Source organism: Rhinolophus hipposideros, assembly GCF_964194185.1.
Source record: "Rhinolophus hipposideros genome assembly, chromosome: 15".
Taxonomy (NCBI): domain Eukaryota; kingdom Metazoa; phylum Chordata; class Mammalia; order Chiroptera; family Rhinolophidae; genus Rhinolophus; species Rhinolophus hipposideros.
In genome coordinates this window covers 48,355,744-48,378,251 of record NC_138061.1, presented here as the reverse complement: position 1 = coordinate 48,378,251, position 22,508 = coordinate 48,355,744, and the positions used below count along the sequence as shown (strand labels likewise).

The 22,508-nt window shown below is 47.8% G+C and overlaps 1 protein-coding gene across 4 annotated transcripts in view; it reads left to right on the top strand.

Moving 5' to 3' along the window:
• LRRC20 (leucine rich repeat containing 20) overlaps positions 1 to 22,508 on the top strand; it is a 69,958-nt gene that overhangs the window by 26,315 nt on the left and 21,135 nt on the right. For all 4 annotated transcript variants that reach the window (XM_081074527.1, XM_081074528.1, XM_081074526.1 and 1 more), the window contains one exon: positions 6,417 to 6,566. In XM_081074527.1, the coding sequence (XP_080930653.1) occupies positions 6,417 to 6,566 (150 nt within the window). The remainder of the gene's footprint in view (positions 1 to 6,416; positions 6,567 to 22,508) is intronic.

The window sequence follows — 22,508 nt, the reverse complement described above, 5'->3', positions numbered from 1 at the left end:
GGTTCAAGAATCCTCTCTGTGGTGACCCTGCTTGATCACACCCCGTGATGTGGCACTCACTTCTCCACATGGGAGCCTTTTCTTTGTGACTGTGAACTATTCCCTGTCCCATCAGCTCTGAGGCCCGCAGAGAATGGGACCCTCTTCCTGATGACATCGCATGGCTCCTGGAGGATATCTCGCCTGTCTCCAGCCTGGGTCTTCTCTTACCTGGGTGGAATGCCTCCTCCCTTAGTGGGACCTGGCCCCCAGCCACATCTTGGCCTTGTGCCCTGGAAGCAGTGCTATCTCCCCCTGTAGGCCCTCAGGCCCAGCATGGAGCTTAGCTCAGCTCAGGAGGCTTTCCTCTACTGCATACAGGTATAATGGGTATAGATGGTACCCATCCTTCTAGGCCTGGAGAAGAGTTTCCTGAGAACCAAAGGTGACTGGCTCATGAAGAATGCTACGAGGCCTCTTTCCCCTAAATCATGGAAAGGCCTGGGGAGTTTGGAGCCAAGGCCTGGTTTTCTACTGAGGTGCTCAGCTTAGACTCCCCTTTCTCTGGCCCGACCTAGAGACAGGCACCTGGACAGATTCTTGACTCGGGGCCGGACAACAGGATGGCTTCTTCTTCAGCCTAATCTCCTCCCCTATATTTAGCAGTAGTTTCCTTATGTGTTCAAAGGGTATAGTTCTTACAACCCAGCTCTAATAAAATAGTAATTAGTACTTTTTATGGTTATTATTATTCCCCCCACCAGGGAATGGGCATGAAGTATGATTTTTTTCCCTTATGCACAGATGAGAAGATGAATGGGCAAGGTTGAGATTTGTTCCAGCAAGTCTGGGGACCTGGATCTCCGTTTTCTTGTCCCAGGGACCGTGAAGAATTGTTCCCAAGATCATAGACCTCTCCTCTCAGCAGGGATTGGAGGCCACTGGTTGGTGCTGTGGCCTGGATGGCGGGGAGGGTGTTTGCGTCATTTACCATCCATGGCATTCAGACAGTGCTGAGCAGGAGTTTCATGGACTCCAGCCTCTGGGGTCAAAGGTGGTGTCCCCAAGAACAAAAAAAATCATAGGGAAGTCACAGGGCATAATGCAGAATAATGCCTGGCACACAGTAGGGCCTCGATAGCTCTTTGTGGAGAATGAATGAAAGGAACATGTGTGGATACATTCCAGCCCTCAGCACCCTCCAGGTGTGGGGCGAGGGCTTGTGTTGCTTGAATTGAGACTGGAAGACAGGGGTGCTGGAAGTTTGCGGCGCTGTGTGAACGGCCCAGGTGGTAGAAACAAGGCTGTGGGCTGGGCATTTCTGGGCTAATCTACTCGGGACAGACCTCTGCTTTGAAGACCCTTAGAAATAACTCGAATAGCTATGGCGTTATATCTTTTCTACCTTCATTGTGAATCTACAGTCTCTGTGTGATTCCTCAGTGGTGCCTGCGTCCTGAAAGTTCCATCTCATAGTTTCTGCTCTAATCTAATACAAAGAGTTGCGGTCTTTCTTTCATGTGTCTGCCTTTCTGTTTCTATTATTATTATTATTTTTATTTTTATTTTTAAACAGGACTTTATTGGGGAACACTGTGTACTTCCAGGACTTTTCTAAGTCAAGTTGTTGTCCTCTCAATCTTAGTTGTGGGGGGTGCAGCTCAGCTCCAGGTCCACTTGCCATTACTAGTTGCAGAGGGCGCAGCCCACCATTCCTTGTGGGAGTCGAACCAGCAACTTTGTGGTTGAGAGCTCACTGGCCCATGTGGGAATCGAACCGGCAGCCTTCGGAGTTAGGAGCACGGAGCTCCAACCGCCTGAGCCACCGTGGCCGGCCCTTATTATTATTTTTGAAATTTTATCGGGGTATATTGGGGGAACAGTGTGTTTCTCCAGGGCCCATCAGCTCCAGCTCGTTGCCTTCAATCTAGTTGTGGAGGGCGCAGCTCACTGGCCCATGTGGGAATCGAACTGGCAACCCTGTTGTTCAGAGCTCGCGCTCTAACCAACTGAGCCACCCAGCCGCCTCTCTGTTTCTCTTATTGATGGGAACTAGTTGCCCTCAGTTTATCCTTGAATTTGCAGGTTATTTTTTCCAATAAAAGTTATTTTTATGTTAAATTTATTTTTTTATTTTAAAAGTAAAGTATCACTAGATATACTTGAAAATATATTTTATAAATATATAGTGGTACTTTACTTACTTAAAATAAGCAAACAGTGGGACTATGAATAGTAAGAAATTGCTCAAATTCTTTGTAATAACTGTTTAACATTCTGGATATTTTCCTTTCTGTCTTTCCCAGGCATGCATACTTTTTCACCTAGTTGGAATTACAGCATGCATGTAAACTTTATATTCTGCTTTTAAAAGACCTAAACGCTATAACTTGAACAATTAAACAAGAAAAACAATGAACAGACATAGATTGATAATACTATTTAAGGAGGTCTGCCAACATTTGGGGGAGAAACAATGCCAGAACTCCAAACAGAAAAATAGCAAGACATGAACAGGATTTTCCACAGGGGAAATAAAAATGGTTAATTAACTATAAAAGATAATCAATCTCATTATTGAAAGAATTACAAATTAAAATAAGAGATACCATTTCCCCCGATCATACTAACAAGGATTTTAAAAAAGTAATCCTCTTATTTGTTAGACAGGATATATGTAAATTGATATTGATATTCTAGAAAGCAGTTTGGCAATACATATGCAAAGCCACGTATTTGTTTACTGATTATACGTCCTCTCTCATGAATATCTTATGTTCCTGTCTCTCTTGGGTGGTCTGAATTTTTTTTATTGAATTATACTGAACATAGATCCTTTTTCACCATCTGTTGCTTCCTTTATTTTTATTTTAAGTATCTAGGTGTTTAATATTTCTTTATGCAGTTAGTTTTGTTGATCTGTTCCTTTGTGATTCCTTTGTAGCTCCTAGCTTTAGAATGTTATCCTCATATAAGAGGTCATATAAATGTTAAATTCTGTTTACTTCTGATTTCTGTGTTTGATTTCAAAAAATATTTAAAGTGTAATTCTATCTAGAGTTCATTTTGATTTTTAGGTTAATTGAGAGTCTCTCTCATTTTTGTTTTCCCCAAATTGTTAATCGGTTATTCTAACACCAGTTGTTCATCCTTCCCTTCCCCAATTTATTTGTGAGGCCTCCTTTAACACTTATTAAATTACGACATGTTACTTATGAACTAAATTTTATCAGCTATTACTTTCTACCTATGATCGGTTTTCTCTATTGCCCTCTGTTTAATTATTGTAGCCTTGGGGCAGCCGGATGGCTCAGTTGGTTGGAGCGCGAGCTCTTAACAACTAGGTTGCTGGTTCAGTTCCCACGTGGGATGGTGGGCTGCGCCCCCCGCAACTAGATTGAAAACGGCAACTGGACTTGGAGCTGAGCTGTGCCCTCCATGACTGGATTGAAGGACAACAAGTTGACTTGGAGCTGATGGGCCCTGGAGAAACACACTGTTCTACATTATTCCCCAATAAAAATTAAAAAAAATATTGTAGCCTTATAATATTGGTTATCAACCCACCTTTTTCTTTTTTAGACAGTCATGCTTGCTTATTCCTCCAGCTGAAATTTAAAACCATTTCATCAAGTTGAAAAAAAAACCAAAACTTTTTTGGGATTTGAGTAGGAATTACATTAAACAATCTGTAAATCAATTTCTTTTTTAAAAAAATCAACATTATTTCAATATTTTGACTTGCCATCAACAAACGTGTTAGAGCTTCACATATAAATCCATTTTTAAAGACATTTTTGTGATCTTTTCTACTTTTCTTAATATTGTTCAGATACATTTCTCATTATGTCTATATATATTTTATGTTATAGTTGCTGTTTGTTGCTGGCATATAGGAATGTTATTGATTTTGTGGGTTTATTTGGCTCAGCTACTTTGCTGAGATCTTTTTAATTTGTGTTGTCAGATAACTTTGGATTTTTAAGGTTATGCAATCATTTCATATGCACATAATAATTCTTTTGTCTGTTTCTAATGTTTATGTTTCCTATTTCTTTGGCCAGAACTTCCAAGACCATATTCAGGGGTGCTGGTGATTGATGGAAGGCATCCTTTTTTGCTCTTTGTTTTAAAGGGAAAGCTTCTGACATTTTCCTTGAAGTTGCTCCTACCTTGTAGGAGATCTATCACTTCCACCCAAAGGGGCTGATATGATTTACAACCACAATACAGACCCCTTTTTAGCCTTTTATGCTTCGGCACAAAGCACTAAGTGACTTGTTTGGAAGTGTTTGCCCCTTTCTAGAATCCCCAGCCCCAAACGTTGAGCCTGCAGAGCTAGTCCAGTTCTAGCCATGATCTCTACCGAAAGCTTGACTTCCAGGGATTGGCTCCCCCTGTAGGACTTTGCACTCCCTTCTGCCAACCCCACCTGCTGAAATAAAAGCTGGTGTTTCTTTGACATCGGACAGCAGTATGGCTGGGGTCACCTAACACAACCATGGACCAGAGAAGGCAATAAACACACTTCTTCATAGGATACTCTACAAAGGACCCCCGTGGACCCTCAGGCATCTGGACTTTTGTTCCTACCCCACCTGTCCCCTTTTTTTCTTTGAGCCAGCTGAGTGAAATCACCAATACCTCTACCCTTCCCGGAACCTGCTAGACTTCTGCTGGCACTGTGCTCTGGGGGTCTTCCCAGTCCAGTGGGAAAACAGACACAAAAGGGGCTTAATACAATACAGGATGAAGAGGTTTCATTCGCACTATGTGAGACTTAGAGGCTGCTTATGGCAGTCAGAGAAGGCTTCTTGGAGGAGGTGACACTTGAGCTGGTTTTGGAGCAACAGTAGGAATTCTATGGTGCAAATGAAAGAGAAGGGCTTCAATTCTGATTATTTTTATAGACTTTGCATTATTGTTGCTGTTCAGAATTGGATCTTTATAAACTATCTTTTCTTGCTGTCTATTTAGTAATATTACTGATTTTTGCATATTTAATTTGGAATAATCTACAAAGGCTTAGTGGCCTGGGGGAAGCCTGGCCTCTTTGGGGAAAAGACTAGAGTTTGCTGAGAGTGAAGTGACGCAGTGCTCCTAAGTCAGTGAGTACTCCTGGGGTTCAGGGTTTGGGGGGAGGTGGTGATAACCAATGAGTAATGGGGGCACATAGAAAGGAAAGAGAAAAACAGTATCTGTAGCATTCCTGCTGCATTCCTCAGGCACTTTGTTAGTATATTTAGTACTTTTTATTGTGTTTAATTTTCCTGATAGCCCTGTTAGGCAGATACCCCCATTTTACAGATGAAGAAACTGAGGCTCAGGGAACTTACGTGACTTAGATGGGCTGGGTAGCCTCATGTCTGAGCCTCCGTGCTTTCAGTTTCCCCTCAGCCATATGTATAAAACAGCTTTATTGAGATAACTCACATAGCATACAATTCATCCATTTAAAGTCTACAATTCAGTGGTTTTAGTATAGTCACAGAATTGTGTAATATTACCACAATCAAATTTTAGAATATTTGCATTACCCCCACAAAGAAACCGTCACCCTTTCGTCGCCATCCCATAATCCTTCCATGGCCCCCATCCTACGGTAACCACTCATCTACTTTCTGTCTCTTGTATTTGCCAGTTCTGGACAATATATATAAATGGCCTCATATAACGTATGGTCCTTTCTGACTGGCTTATTTCACTTAGCATAGTGTTTTCAAGGTCTGTCAATATTGCAGCACATATCACTAGTTCATTTTCTTTTTTTGGATGTTTGGGTTGTTTCTCTGTTTTGGCTGAGTAATGCTGTAATGAACAGCCACGTGGACACATGGTTTCATTTCTCTCAGGAATACACTAGGAGTAGAACTGCTGGGTCACAGGGTAACTCGAGGTTTAACCATTTGAGGAACTGCAGACAAGTCTCCCCAGCGGCTTCCCTGCTGCCTCTGGGACGAGGCTTGTCGTCAGAGGGACGGGGCTGGGAAGAAGTTCAAATGACAAAGTCTATGTGGATTGCCTGTTTTCAGAGACATAGACTATTATAAAGTACTCCTGAGACTGCAGCTTCACTGTTAAGACTTTGATGGTTCCAGAGGGACTTGTGGATTCCGTAGGGCCTCAAGGACGTTGCCATCAATGGTGGTCGTCACTGTGCCCGCAGAGCTCCACATTCCAGCTAGGAGGCTGTGGGAATAGAGAAGGTTCTGGAATAAACCCTAAGGTTCAGGGTGTGAAGTAGGAACAAGTGGGATTCGTGGTGATGAAGGCTCTTGGAAGAGGGAAGGCAGGGTTTCGAGCTGGCACAGCGGGGGAGGTAGGCAGGAGAGCAAGAAGGCTGGGAAGACAGACTGGGTCGGGTCTGTGTGGTTTAAGACAAGTCCTTGGGCAGCTGTGGCCCCTAACTCTGGTCTGTCTTTGTTCTTTGGCTGCAGATCTGGCTGAATGCAAGCTGGTTTCTTTCCCCATCGGCATCTACAAGGTCCTGCGGAATGTCACCGACCAGATCCACCTCATCACACTGGCCAACAATGAGCTCAAGTCCCTCACCAGCAAGTTCATGACCACGTTCTGTCAGCTCCGAGGTAGGCTCTGGTTAGTTCAGGCCAGGGGCCCGGCGTGGCCAGCCCTCATGCTTCAGGCGTGCAACCAGGGCCAGTCCCCGGTCAGCTGGACCCGGGGAATTATTCCCAAGGGGAGCCTTTGAGAATGGACCTGTGTCCTCACTGCAGCCTGGAAACGATTGTCATTGCTGCCTCTAGCTGGCTAGGAATCATGTTGACTACTGGTCCAGGGTGTGGGTCCTAGAGTGATTTTCTTGTTCCGAACACACCAGCAGGATGTTTGGGGTCCTGAGGCCCAGGAGTAGTTGTTTCTCTCTGGACTTGAATGAGTCCCCCAATCTAGCATTGTTTTCCTGTGCTGCTCTCTCACTTCAGGAGTGACAGATACTAGGGGTGTTTCCTCTGCAGGGTACACACACAGCAGGGCACACACACAGCAGGGTACACACACAGCAGGGCACACACAGCAAGTGGACGAGGGTGCTTCGCAGGGAGATGGGCAAGAGGTCAGCAGGTGGGCATTATGGATTCTTTTGAAATGGTTCCGCCAGATGGACAAGCAGGGTGCAGTGGCCTCTGTAGTGCCCATTCCCCAGTCTACAGAGTAGTCCCTCCGTTCTTCTGTGAGAGTCCAGGGCCACTTGACGACACATGTGCTGAAACTGCGACCTGGGCATTTGACATGTGTTTGCAAAATGGTGGGGCAGGCGAGTTGGGGAGAGTATCACCTTCCTGCCTTCTGGAAATCGGTATCTGATAGGGGCATGAAAAGGCTCTAAGAGCCTGTTTAGAGAAACCAATATCTAAAAAGCTGATGGAATAGGAGGAACTCGAGGAAGCATATCTCATACAACTGATGTTTGGCTTCCTGGAGGAGGTGTGGGCCTTGAGCAGAGCCCAGAAGGGAGAGGGAGGTGTGAATTGGCAAACCTGGTCCAGGGACAAGAAGCAGCTTGTACACCTCAGGTGGGAGCTACAGGCAAGACCTGGAAAGAGCACTGGCTGGGTACCCATACAAGGGCAAGGAGGCAGGACTGGTCTGTGTAGTCGTTTCTGAGTGAACCTCACGGAGCTCATTGCCTTTGTGCCTGAAACTTATGCTAAAGTACTTATGCCTGGGAGTGGGGGGTAAGACTTGTCTCCCCAAAGATGTCTGTGGGCACTTGTACCCTGGCCTGCTTTCCTGCCCTTCCTTTTCTTGTGACTGCTTCTTTACACTGGTGAGATGGGTCCTCACAGCCAGCAGCCCCTTTGGACCCGCCGCTCTCAGCCCTAGCTCCAACTAGAGTCATCTGAGGAGCTTCTCTACAAACACAGTTGCCTCAGCTTTACCCCAAGACCAGCTGAATCAGAATGTCTGGGCCTGGGCCTAGGAGTCTGTTAAAACCCACCAGTCATTCTAAAGTGCCAGCAGCCAGGGTGGAGACCTGGGGCGAGTAGTTCAGGGGCGAGAAGCACAAATGCCTGAGCCTAGCATGTAAGTAAAGAGTGAGTCACATCGGGCCTGTAAAAGAGAACGACGGGGACGGTGGCAAACCGCTACATGCCCTGGCAGATGTGCTACAAGATTGTCCTGATGGTTTTATTCAGTAGAAGCTGGAAATAGGGATTTTTATGTAAATTTTACTCGTTTTTACATAATATTAAAGTGATAAAACACTGGATTTCGGCTGTGGGTCAGCAGTTGGGAGAATCTGCCATAAAATATTAGAGCTACCTCCGCCACCTCATTTCTTGGATGGAGAAGGAAGGTCAGGGAGAGAAGGGACTTGTCCCGGGTCTCAGAGCAGTATGCCCTGGTTGCCTACTTCACAGGCCAGGACCGCCTTTTTAGGCCACCTGTATTTAGACCGAGGGTCTCCCAGAACTGCATCCAGCCAATTGGAATGGGGTGCTTGCTTTCCAGAGGAGGATAGAAAGATAGAAAATGGATGGTGGAGGTTGGTTGGGGCCCCTGGGAGGGACACACCAGGCAGGGGAGCTTCCTTTTGGTAAAAGGAGGGTTAATTTGTGCTTTCCTTTATTCAACCTTCCCTTCAGCACCTGCCATGTTCCAGACCGTGTCTGGAGGCCCAGAAACAAAGGCCCATAGAGCAAGCCTCTCCCCAAAGGAGCCCAGGGTTGCAGAACAGACTCCAAGTGCTGTGTTACTCGTGTGGCCAAAATGCGCAGACTGCTGGGAAGAGGAATGAATGCTTCCCGAGAGCAGGGTGGGCAGCGGGGTGGGTGTGGAAGCAGGGGCTTTCAAAGGACTCAGATTTAGCAGTGCCTTGTGGCATAAGTAAGCAGGCCCTCTCCAGGAACCCCAAGACAAGTGTCAGAGAAATGTGCTTAGAGCGCTATGCATTCATGCCTTGCCTGTGGAAATGTACTTATTGTAATACCCTTTGGATACAGTTTGAGCTCCTTTGCTGCCTGTGGTTCCTCATGCCCCCACGCACCTCAGATGACAAAGGGAGGGCTGTTGTGTGCCCAGTAACTGGATTGCACAGAGATGGTGACCAGGGGCAGGGAGGGGGCTGGAGCTGGGGACCTACCTGGCTTCCAGAGACGTGGCTCTGGGCCCAGCCTTTCTTGTAGTTTCTATGTCAAACAGAAAACCCTCTCCTTTCATGTGGGAAAAGGAGGTTTGAATAGGCTCTGTTGGGATCCTTACAGCCTGGCAGCGTTCTCGTTCTCCTTGGGGTTCTGACAGAGGAGGTGGGCTGCCGTGGTGCTGGGGAGAGAGCCATCTGCACATTCCCTGACTGCCGGGGCGTCTCCTATGTCGCCCTGGGGACTGTATTCTGCAAGGCTCATGGGATCCTCAGAGCTGGGTCATCTTTCAATGATTCCATCCCTTTGATGTCCTTCTTCCATGTAATGGCAGGAAAAAGCAAGGCCTGAGAAGGACAATGGCACAAATGGAATCAGTCGAAAGGGCAGGTGGGTCCCTGTGTCCAGCTGTGGCTCCCTCTTCTCCTGTGTTCCCATCTCCCCACTTCCTCTTGATGCAAGTCATCCAGCTTGTTTTACTGGGCGTGTCCTGGGCCTGCCAGGCCAGAGGTGTTGTGGGAAACAACAAAGACCACCCAAATGAAAACTGGCAGGGGCTGTTTGTTCACAGCTGCTCTAGAAAGGAAGTCAGCCACTGTCCTTGCATTTGGCAAAGACTCACAGGCAGGCAGAGAAGTGGGAAAGCTTTATAGTGGATGAGGGAGGTGTCAGGGGTACGCTGACTGGAGGCCATCGGCCTGGGGGAGCTACAGGCAGGCCAGCCAGCACTGGGACATCTGTGTGATTGGTTAGGGTGCATATTTGGCTTTCTCTGGTTGGTGCTACGTTGGAAGTAGGGACAACATGGAGGGAAACTGTCAGTAATAAAGTCCTAGCCATTTGGGGTCAATTGTTTTGGGGGGCTTTGCTTGGCTTCCCAGGCTGTCAGTAGAGACAGCAGTCTGACTTCCTACAAGTCTGACTTGCAGCAGATACTTCCTGGGCTGGTTACTGAACCTCATGTGTTGGTTTCCTGGACAGGTTGTGGGTCAGAGTTCTATTTTCATAGTTGATCTGACCATTGTCTGCGTGAATATTTCGTTTCTCACAGCCAGCCTTGCAACTCGCTTCAGCAGTTCCCCTGTTCTGGGCTCGGCCATGGGCACGAACAGGTGAGCAGTAACAGGAGAGCCCAGGTCCACTGGGCACCTCGCCCTCCCGGCTCCATGCTGAGGGTTTTCCATGCGTCGTCTCATTTAATCCTCGTGGCATCCAATATTTGGCATGGATAAGACAACTGAGACCTGGACCTGGTCCTTGAGCCCACAGTGTCTCAGCAGGAGCAGATGTGTAAGCAGGCAACCACCTTATAATGTGCAGGGTGACACAGCAGACTTTTACTTGAAGTCCCATGTTTCCCCCCTACTTCCTACTTTGCTTCAGCCCACTGGGTTACTTTTCTTTAGCTGATGGCACTTAGCAGCTGAAGGGAGAGAGGCAAGGGGATCCAGTGCTGGGAAAGCGGGGCAGACAGTGAAGCTTGGCAGCGGTCAGTTGGATGCTGATATCTTGGTTTTAATGTGGGATCGGGCAGATCGACTCTGTCGGACAGGCATGGGATGGTTCCCTCAGCACAGCCCGCCACTGGAATGGCCCGATCTGGGAGGGTCCATCTCACCTGACTTATCCACGTGGGCAGCTCCCAGTTGCTGATGACCAAGGGTACCCACCCGATGGTGAGCCAGTGATACGGCTGTGGCCTTTGGCTTCAGTTTTTGCCATCAGTCCTCGAGGATATCTGGCCCCTGAAGTTACCTGGCTGACCTCAGTAGGGCAAAGGCCAAGCTGTTAGTGATCCCTGCATGTATGCTTGTGGCTGTGGGTCAGCCCTCCCTAGCAGAGAATTAAAGGAACACGAGTGTCATGGCCTTAGTATCCTTAGGATAGAATCCCAGCGATAGGACTATAAAGCCAGTGGACACGAGCATTTCAAGCCTGTCGATATACACCGTGAAGTTATCAAGCACTGATGTCACCCTGAGCCTGGGACCTGCCAGGAGGAGAAGACCATCCCTCCCTGTGGTCAGGCTGAACCAGGACTCACAAGATGGGAGGCCAGGTCATTTGGTGCTTAAAGCACAGAATCCGAGTTCTAGCCCAGTGCTGGGGCGTGACATCTTCCTTTTGCCCTTGGGATCCACTCTCCTTGCTGATCCTAGCTCTCTGTCACCCTTGGCTGTGCTTTGGGTGCAGCCAGTGGGGAGCCCCAGCAGGAGATCAGGGGAAGGGAGGAGAATTGGATCAGTGAATTTACTGTCCTGGCTACCTCCCTGTGAGGGCCACCTCGGGCTGGCTGTGCCTCTTGTCTGGAGGTCACTTCTCTTGAGGCAGCCTCTACACACCTCTCCTTCCAGGTGTCCTCTGGGAGGTGACAGCTCCCTGCTTTTAACCCTAGGTTACTGCAGGATGCCTTGAAGTTCCCCTACAGCCTCCCACATCTTTGTAAATACTTTGTTGCAAACAACCTCCACCCCTTGAATTACCCTAATTTGAGGGTGTCATCTGTTTCTGGGTAGGGCCCTGACAGGTTCTCTCTGCCACTTATTAGCTCCGTAACGATGAGCAGGTCGTTTAGCTGCTCTGCGCCTCAGTTTCCCCCTTGGTATAATGGAATGATACCGGTAATAGTCTCTACCCCATAGGGCTCTTGCGAAGACTAAATCGGTTAACCCATGCGTAGCCCTGGGAGCGGCTGCATTCCCAGTGCTGCCCAACCTGCTACCTGGCACGGAGTGTTCACCTCCTGAGTGGGGGAATGAACGACTTCCCATCACGTGCTCAGCAGAGCCATGACCTCTCAGAGATGTCCCCATCCTGATTCTTGGAACCTGTGGCTGTGTTGCCGTACATGGCAAGACAGACTTTGCAGCTGTGATGAAGTGGTGGGCCTGCAGATGGAGAGGGAGCCTGGATTGAGTGGGTGGGTCCAGTGTGGGTCCACTGCAAAAGCCATCGGGCTGGGAGCTGCTGCCGGGAACAGCCTGCACCATGGCTTTCTTAGCTTATTAGCTGGACCACGAATGGATGGGGATTTTATCATTCCTTATTTGCTCAGCTCTCAAGTGCCTGCTGTTTGCCAGCCACTGTGCTAGGAACTGTGAGGAAATAGTTTACCCTTGAACACCTGGCCCTGGCATTTCCAGGTTGCGTGACCTTGTCATCTGTTTCTGGGTAGGGCCCTGACTGATGCTCTCTGCCACTTATTAGCGCCGTCATTATTGGACCACTCTGAGCTTCCACTTTCTCATCCTAAGATGGACATAGCAATACTACTTCACAGGAAGTGTATAAAGCTCACGTGCTATTCATTTGTTATCTTTATTTGTATATTCTTATTTTTTGGGGGGGAAGTGATGGGAATAAATGAAATAAATTCCCTCTGGAGGGGAGTTGGGGGCAGATTGGAGGGTACTTCTGCCACACAAGCAGGAGAATACGGCCTCCATCCTGCATCTTGCCAACCGTGGAAATCAGCAGATCCTGGGGGCCCCTCTGCCCACCTGGCCCGGGACACGGGCGCACACCTGGAGCACTGGGACAGGAACTTGGACGTCTCAGTCGTCCAGGGCCCCGGCTAACATTTCTCACCCCCGTGTGCAGTGGGACTTCATAGTTTCCCTTCATTTCCCTGTTCTGAGCTTTATGCTTCCATCTTGGCTCCTGGCCGTGAGGTTTAGAAAAGTTTCCATCTCCCTTCTGCCCTTTTTACCCACTTCCTGTGCATTTCTCTAGTTGTTATAAAGCTCTAAGCTTCACGTGAAAACAGGTTCCTATTATTTGGTTTTGAACATGCAGCAGGCGCACACAGTACAACCAAGGGTTGGAAAGGCTAATAATAGGGAAAAATACGTCTTCCTCTTACGCCTGTCCCCAGATATCCCATTCCCCTGCCCAGAGGCAACTGCCAGTATCGGCTTTGAGATATTTATTCCGTGCCAATGCGAACATCAATGTATTTACTGTCAGTGACATTGACAGTGTACCACCATGGGCAGGCACTTTTGTAAGCGCTTTGCAAGTATAACATTATTTAAACATTTACAATTTTATAAGGTCAGTACTGATGTTATCTCTCTTTTTTTTTTTTCGATGAGGAAACTGGGGCCGAGAGAGCATAAGTAATTTGCCTGAAGTCACATAGCGCGAAAGGGGTTTGGGACTGTGAGGCCAGACCCAGAGCTCCTTTGTAACTACAAATGGGAGTACAGTGTGTGCAACTTGCCTTTTTCACCTAGCAATACATTTTTGAAATTGGTCTGTGTTGGGACAATGACAGCTGTCTTATTCTTTGCGTGGTGGCAGAATGGCTATCACTGCATTTTAATTTGTTAGAGACCCTATTAGAAGAATTTCCTCACCCCTTTCCTTTGTCCACCCAGGGAGTGGGGGTGGCTTATAGAAACATCACTCCTGTCTTCTTGCCCCTCTGTCCCCTGTGGGCAGCAGCTGTCTTTGTGCTGAGCATGGGCCATTTGAAAGACACTTAGTGCCCTATGTGACCCACTGACTCTACCATGCAGGGGGCCCTTGCAGGCAGGAACATAATTGCTCATTGATGTGGGGGTGGCGGCCAAAGAGCAGACAGATCCTCAGTGGGCAGCATTTTTGGAGCTGGCACATTCGCTCACTACCTGGCTGCCTAATTACTGCAGGACAGCCTCCTCTGTCCCTGAATGGAATCAGCAGGCCTGTCTCTCTCCTCTGGGGTCAGTCTAAGGCCTCTGACTCAGCTTTGGCCATTGTCCAAGATAAGGATGGTGCGGAAGTAATAAGGAGAACTTGGGGAAGGAAAGGTCCATTTGACAGACACCGCAAACCACAGTTTAGTAAAGACAATAAGTAAGAGAATCTCATGACAGCCTGCTGTCACGCTGGGGACAGTTTTAGGAATGGGATGGAGTAGGGTCTTCCCAGAGCCCCTGGGAGTCCAGGCTCTAGACTGTAGTGTAAGACCGCAGGAAGAAACATGCGGAGCCTCCAATGTAGCCCCTGGGACCAGAGGACCTCTGCCCTCTCTGTCTTAGAGAGAAGGTGGAGAGACCCTGGGCATTGTTGTGACCCTCAGAATGAGAAAGAATGTGTTGTGACCCCAGGGATGAAAAGCATCCCCTGCTTTCTTTGCCCTCCCCTGGTGAGGGGCCCTGGAAGTAGTTCCACGGTTTGATTTACACTCAAAACCCACCAGGTCTATTATAAACAACTTTGCAGTCATAAATTTGACAACTTAGAGGAAATGGACCCATTCTTTGAAAACCAGAAACTGCCAAAACTCAACCAAGTTGAAATAGATACTCTGAATCGTCCTAAAACCATTAAAGAAATTGAATTCATAAATGCAAAGACCCTAAATAAGAAATCTCTAGGCCCAGATGATTTCACTGGAGAATTCTAGCAACTTTTAAACAAGAAGGAACATCAATTGTGCAGTGTCTTTCAGAAACTAGAAGAGAAGGACACGCTTTCCAGCCCATGCTGCAAAGCCAGTATTACTTTGATTTCAAATCCAGATAAAACAGTACCAAAGCGGGGGGGGGGGGGGGGGAGGAGAAGAAAAGGAAAACTACAGACCAATATCTCATACGAACTAAGGACACAAAAACTTTCAGCAAAATATTAGCAATCTAACCCAGCAATGTATGAAAAGAATTATAGCCCATGACCAAGTGGGATTTATCAGTCTTTTCCGATATACAAGTCTGATTCAACTTTTGGAAATTAATCAGTGTAATCTATCATATCAAAGGCTAAAGAAGAAGAATTGTACAATCACATCTGTTGACAAAAAAGAAAGCATTTGACAAACTTCAATAACCATTCATGATTAAAAAAAAAAAAGAACACTCAACAAACTAGGAATACCTCAGTTTGGTAAAGAACATTTATGAAAATCCTATACCTAACCTCAAACTTAATGGTAAAAGGTTTTCCCTGTAAGATTGAGAATAGGTAAGAATGTCTGCTCTAATTTGGAAAGTTCTAATCACTGCCATAAGACAAGAAAAAGAAATAAAGGGCATATAGATGGGAAATGAAGAAATAAAATAGTCCCTATTTGCAGATGGCGTGATTGTCTACGTGAAAAACAAGGAATCTACAAAACAAAACCAAAAAAACCCTCCTAGAACTAATAAACAAGTTCAACAGGTTCCCAGGGTACAAGATCAACACAAAACATACGAGGTCATGCATACTCATCCTCAAAATGCTTTCTTTGGTTTCCTGTCTCACTTAGAGTAAATGCACTATCTTCCCAAAGTCTCTGAGGTCCTGTATAACCTGGTTCCAGCCTCATCTCTGTTACTTTTCCTGTCTCACTCCCGACTCTGGGCACACTGACCTCTTCTCTATTCCTTGGATGTGCCAAGTTCTTTCCTACCTCAGGGCCTTTGTACTTGTTATTTCCTCTGATAGCTAGCTTCCTCTGGGCTCTTTGCACAACTGGTTCCGTCTCATCCTTCACTCTGACCTTCAATGCCTTCCTAGTCACCTGAAATCATCTTATTTATTTGTTTTTCTGGTTTATGACTTTCTCTCCCCACTAGTGTGTAAGCTTGTTAAGGTAGGGATCCAGTATTCACCATGATTTCCCCATAGTCACGCAGGGCTGCCCAGTGTTCGGTGCTGAGTCATATGTGCTGAGTGAGCGAGTGAAGGCTGTTTCCGTATCACTATGTCCGAATGATTTCCCCCGCAAGTCGTGTGTCCAGCTGCACCCACCTTCTCTTTCAGTTTCCCTTTTGATTCCTGCCATTACTGTTAGCTTTCAGTTTTGTTTCCACAAAAGTCTCCGTAATTCAAGAATTAAGTCTCATCTTGTACCTCCCTAAGAGAAATAGTTTATTGAGTGCTTTTCTTTTTCTTTTTCTTTTCTTTTCTATTTTTTTTTTGAGTGTTTTTACTTTTCAGAGATGATTCTTATTATGTCCAAGTCCAGGGCTGAATGTGTAGTAGGTGACTAAAAAGCGTCTGTATTGTGCAGCACATTCTGCCTTTCAGTACTCTCTCAACTCATCCTCACAGCCCTTCTGTGGGTGGGCAAGGAAGACCTTCTGATGAGGGCATCCCGAGGGAGGATGGGCCCAGGACAGGAGCTGAGTTAGGCCAGAACCAGGCCTTCCTTCACCCAGCACTAAATAAGCTGGGATTTGCTGAGTATCTCTTCTGAGAACAGGTGCCACAGGGATTAGGGACGCAGCACTGGAAAATCCTATACGGATTTTCCGGAACGGCCCACTTACCTTGGGGAGTTTGGCTGGGGGTAATATCCTGGTTTGGGGGTTGGGAGAGGAAAGTCAAATACCTTGGGGAGAAGTTGGATTTTGTGTGACCTTGGACAAGTTATTTCATCTCTTTTTAAATTGGGGGTAGTGGGTTATAATAAAATGACGATTGCATGTAAACCCCTAGAATAAGGGGAGCACGACCTGGAACGTAGTAGTGCTCCATAGATATTAGTTGTCATTGTCACTTTTTGTTAAAAGCCTCATACCCAGTGAGCTAAACTTTTGGTATCTGGTAGAAGAGTTCTTTTCTGGAAACGCTCCCCCATGCAAGCCCAGCACTTCAACACTTTCTTAATGCAGCAGGAGCTTGGTTCACTGGAGTGGGCTGACACTGCTTCTCCAGAGCAGATCTGGGCCCTCTTTGAAGCTCCATAATGGAAAGCCTCCTCTTCTTCCCCAATTTCAGTGCAGCCCCTTTGATTACCCTAACGCAATTAAGGAGCTGAACCCAAAGGCCTGGAGCCCTGCTTACCCAGCCACTGCTCCCCCTGTGCCTTTTGCTTTTCAGAAAAGCTTCTGAGCTGGGGGAAAGGTCACCTTTCAGGCAGAGCCAGACCCTTCTCCTTGCAGCTGAGCTTTTTCTTAGAGCTTGTCACTGAAGAAAGGCCGGACTTCATAGAGCAGCCTCCCTGGGGAACGTAAAGCTGGGTCAGGGCAGGGCTGTGATTTGGTACCCACTAGTCTTTTCTTCTTTAGAGCAATGACCTCCAGAGAGGGGGACACCAAGAAATGACTTGGAAAGCTGCCTGAGCTCTGTTGAGTGAAAAAAGCAGGTCTCAAAAGAGTAGATACTCGTACATAAGGCCACTTGGTTAGTTGCTAACCAAGTGGAATAATGTTTGCAGCTGGTTTATTTTAAGAGAAACTTCAGAAAGGTGCACGGCTTAAAATGAGATATTGTAGCTGAAATTTCTTATCACCACGGGAGATTTTTGTTATTCCTGTTTTAATATTTTCCCCTCACGGTGTGTAGATCTCTGGGGTCTTATTTGTGCTGAAACTCTTTTCTCAAGAAAAGTCATGGCCCCGTGCTCAGTGTCTACTGAAGGTGGCAGGGAGCCTAGCACTCAGGCATGTGAACAGTACTGATAACTGTGAGAGAAACTAAACGCTATCCTAACTGCAACTATAGGATTTTGTTGTTTAAAGCCACTGAGATTTGGGATTATTTTTTTCTGATGCAAAATTGGCTGATTCTGACTGATACAGTTTAACTTTAAATGCATTTTCTGCTTACAAAAGCAGTATGTGCTCATTGTAAAAATACAGACGTCACAAAAATATAGAACATAGAAAAGTGGAAATTCCAAGCCTTTCCCCCCTTAGAGACAACCGCTGTTTGGTATGCATTCATATATATATGTATATATGTATATATATACATATATATATGAATATATACATACAGATGGATGGATGGATATTGTTTTAACAAAAACAACACTGTAATCATAGATGATGAGGTCTGACAGTTAAGTTTGCCAACTTGTTGCAAAAATGTTGCTAACCTTTTTTGATATCAGAGGGATTATTCATTATGAATTTGTACGAACTGGACACACAGCTAACCAAGTTTACTATTTGGAAGTGCAGGGGCCGGCCGGGTGGCTCAGGCAGTTGGAGCTCTGTGCTCCTAACTCCCAAGGCTGCCGGTTCAATTCCCACATGGGCCAGTGGGCTCTCAACCACACGGTTGCCAGTTCAATTCCTCGAGTCCTGCAAGGGATGGTGGGCAGCGACGCCGGCCACTAAGATTGAACACAGCACCTTGAGCTGAGCTGCCGCTGAGCTCCTGGACGGCTCAGTTGGTTGGAGTGCGTCGTCTCAACCACGAGGTTGCCGGTTCGACTCCTGCAAAGGATGGTGGGCTGCGCCCCCTGCAACTAGCAGTGGTAACTGGACCTGGAGCTGAGCTGCGCCCTCCACAACTAAGACTGAAAGGACAACAACTTGAAGCTGAACGGCACCCTCCACAACTAAGATTGAAACAACAACAACTTGACTTGGGAAAAAGGCCTGGAAGTACACACTGTTCCCCAATAAAGTCCTGTTCCCCTTCCCCAATAAAATCTTTAAAAAAACAAAACAAAAGAAGGAAGCGCTGAAAAGGCTGCATGGAAAAGTTGGACGACCTGAACTTTTCCCCAACAATTCATGGCTCTTGCATCACGACAAGGCACCAGCTCACACGGCACTGTCTGTGAGGGAGCTTTTAGCCAGTAAACAAATAACTGTATTGGAACACCCTCCCTACTCACCTGATCTGGCCCCCACTGACTTCTTTTTATACCCAAAGATACAGGAAATATTGAAAGGAAGACATTTTCAGACAGTAAAAGCAGAGAACCATATGATTTCACTGATATATGGTATATAAACCGAAAACAACAAAAAAAACAAGACAAACAACTGAAAGGACAAAAACTCATGGACACAGAGAATAGTTTGGGGTTACCAGAGGGTAAGGGGGCGGGGGGAGCAGAGCTCTAGAAGAGGGTAAACGGGGTCTAATATGTGGTGATGGAAAGATAACTGACTCTGGGCTGTGAACACACAATGTGAGATATAGAGAATGAATTACAGAATTGTACACCTGAAATCTATGTAACTTTATTAACAATTGTCGCCCCAATAAACTTTAATTTAAAAAAAAAAAAAGAAAGGGAGGAAGACATTTTGATGACATTCCAGACATCAAAGGTAATATGGCGACAGCTCTGACAGCCATTCCAGAAAAAGAGTTCCAAAATTGCTTTGAAGGGTGGACTAGGCGCTGGCATTGGTGCATAGCTTCCCAAGGGGAGGACTTCGAAGGTGACCATCATGATATTCAGCAATGAGGGACGTAGCACTTTTGCTAGGATGAGTTTCCAAACTGAATTGTCTGACCTCGTATGTCAGGGTGTTGCGAGTCAGTAAGTGGAGTGGAGAACAGCATGGACCCTGGAGCCAGACTGGCCTGGGGTCAGAAACTGGCTCTGCCACTTCTGAAGTCCTGATCTGTAAAATGGAATCCATTCTACACCTTACTGTCATAAGGATTAACTTGAGGTAAAACATGGCACACACTGAGAAGAGGGCACCAGAGTGTGGGGAGCGCTTGCGAGGTTTCGCTGCATGTCTTGTTACGTAATATGCCGCTTGTATAGTCCTGTCCAGTCAGCCTGCTCCTCCCGAGATCACTGACCCGAGGAGTCCAGGCTGCTTGTCAAGAGGACCTGTCGTATCTGTGGGGTGGGTCACCTAGTGACTCGTCTGTAATTAGACGGGCGTGAGTAATGCCCTTGTCCAGAGTGGGGTCTGACCGGAAGGAATCAAACCAGAAAGTCATGAGGATCAAAAGAGCATAGGAAGATGAGTCTGCTGTTCAGAGTGGTTCTTGAGCAAACATTTCTGGAGACAGGAATGACTTGTTTGGCTTGCACTTTTTAATTAAACATGCTGTGTGAGGGAGTGGTCTTGGCAGCTGGTGATCAGAGGGCACGTCCCACGGCATAGCTCCATTAGCCATGTGCCAGGCCTGGGAACAGCAGGGACAACTTGAGGTGTTTGTGGTCAAGTAAGCGTGTGGCAATCCATTAGTCCCTGCATTCATTCGTTTGTTCATTCAGCCAGTCTTTTCCTGAGCTCCCTCTCTGTGTCAGGCTTTGGGCTAGGCACACACAGTGCAGGGTGAACCGTGCTGCTCCTGGCCCTTGAGGGGCTGCTTGTCGGGCCGTGGGTCCGAGCTTGTAACGTGGCTTCAGGTGTTATCCTCGGAGTCCATCCCACCTTCACCTGTTCTGACATCTTTCCTGGACCCAGCCCAGGGCATTGCTGGGAGTGGGGAGATGAGAGTGGGGGTCGGTGTGTCACCCCGGGGAGGCTAGTCAGACGCTGACTCTGAGCTGTACCCACACCTCCAGCCCTCTCCCAGCCAACTCGGGAGCGCCCTTCATTGATGTGTGGGAGATGGGTAGGTCTATGTCCTGGATGACATCAGTTATTAGTTGGGAAGAGCCTTCTTTGGCCTGGGCTCCTTACCTAGGGGACTTTGAAGCAGGGCCACCTACACATCCACTCCCCTCCCTCAACACGATTCCCCTGAGCCTGAACATGAGTGGTGAGCATCTGCCTACCTGCAAGGCAAGCCTGCTGCACTGCAGGGGAGAAAGCCTCTGGTCATTCCGGGGGCCTGTGTTCAGGGGTGTCATCCCTCAGCCAGCCCTGGGAATGATCCCAAACGCTACCCTGATGCTGAGGCTTCCCAGCCTGGTCGTGACCCTTGGTTCCCGTCTCCAGGACGCAGGGCTGAGCCTTCCTGTGCTCACCTTCTCCTCCACCTCAGCTGACTGATGGCAGAATGTTCCTGCCTGAGCAGCACAGACAGTGGGGCGACTGAGGCTCCCGCCAGTGAGGGACGCCCCTCAAGGTCCCTGTTGGGAGCTGGCTGCCAGGCAGCGTGCTGGGCAAGGCCTGGGAGACCTCTGAGAGCACCTCTGTCAGCTCCCATGGCGCCGCTGGCCCTGACCAGCAGACTGCACCCCGAGCAAGCTCCCCAAGGCTCTGTAACCCGCCTCTAGGGCTGGAGGCGTCTCAGTGTTGAGTGGCTGTGATTCGTCTCTGACTTAAAATAGTTTGATAAAAGACCATCTTTTTCTCCAGCATCCCTTCCAACGCCGTGACCTTACAACTGTGGTCTAGACCGGGACGTTTTCTGGTTTAAGGCGTGGCTAACTAAGAACCCGGCTGCTGGCGGTGTCCTGGGTTTGTGTGGGGTGAGCGGTGGTTCTGCTGATAAAGCCTTGTGTTCAGGACGTCCCCAAGCCGGGGATGAGAGACAGGCCCCCTGCGTTATCTGTTGGCCGCCTGTGCAGAAAAGAATCACCATTCATCACATATTTCCCGAGTGACCACAAGGTGTCCTTCAAGGGACTGGACGTGGGAACAAAACTGAATCCGATACAGTCCCCACTTGCGAGAGCCCCAGCGTGGCGGAGCCTGCAGTGCGGGGGTCCGGAGGGCTCTCTGGCGGGGCCCTGCTCTCACTGCGGAATCCTGGGAAGGGGCTGTTGGGACCGCAGAGCAGCTCATCTCCCACACCCCAGGATGCAGAGGGAGGAGGGGGCCGGCACAAAACTGGTGGCTCCAGTGCAAAATAAAAATGCAGGGCCCTCGTTCACAAAGCAGAAGTACTGTGAAAGGTTCATGAAAAGCTTTTTCCTTTCCTCCGCAGTCTCTCAGTGTGTCATGGTGTTTTTCTCTTTGCTAGTTAATGTCCTTCTAGGTAAGGAAAATATTAAAATTAAATTATTAGTACACATTTTACCATTCGTCTTTATATTGTACAATGCCAGTTTTAAAGGCAAATAGCAGAGCATTTAGCTCACATGTGGAATCATGAAATTACACGATTTGGATTTCGTGGCGCGTTTCGAGTGGGCCAGAAGGACAAAGGCAAGCCAGACTCAGGAAGGTTGGAAGGAGGAAGAAAGTGTGGACTCTGACAAGTGCCTGGGGTCCCCACCGCCCCCCACAATGAAGGGCACATGTGCACGTACCCTCAGTCCTGACAGTTCCTATCACATGCTGGACCACCACACTTTGCCTTGGCCACGGGTGGGGTATAAAGGTCCGTCCAGGTAGCCCAAGGATCGTTAAACCTCTGCCTCAGATTGTGTTCCATACCTGGGGCAGGGGTGAGCAAGAGTCTCCCTCCTGCCAAGACTCCACCTGTTGCCCACAAGACATTTGGTGCTGCCAGCCCGGGGCAAGGAGTACCACGGGACAGCTGCCACCATGCTCCACTCTAAGATGCCGTGGACACAGGTGCCCCCTGACCCTCCCTGTGCCCAGGCCCCTGCGGTGATGGAGGGCTGCAGCAGTTACAGAGCAGGAGCGAAGAAGGGGAGCCCAGCATGTCCTGGGTACCAGGGGCCAGGAGAGCAGGCTGCTGAGAACCCATCCTGGGGAGGCAGTGGGAGTCAGGACCAGGGGTACGAGCCTGGTCCATGGCCTCCCCTCTATTTATAAAGACTCCAGGGTAAAATGATTAAGACTTTATTATACACACAGACCCAGGGAAAAGCCCCAAGACTGAAAATCTACCTCTGTAAGCAAAGGGAAAGAAAGACTGAAGAAAGAGCCTAGCCAGTCCATTGTGATA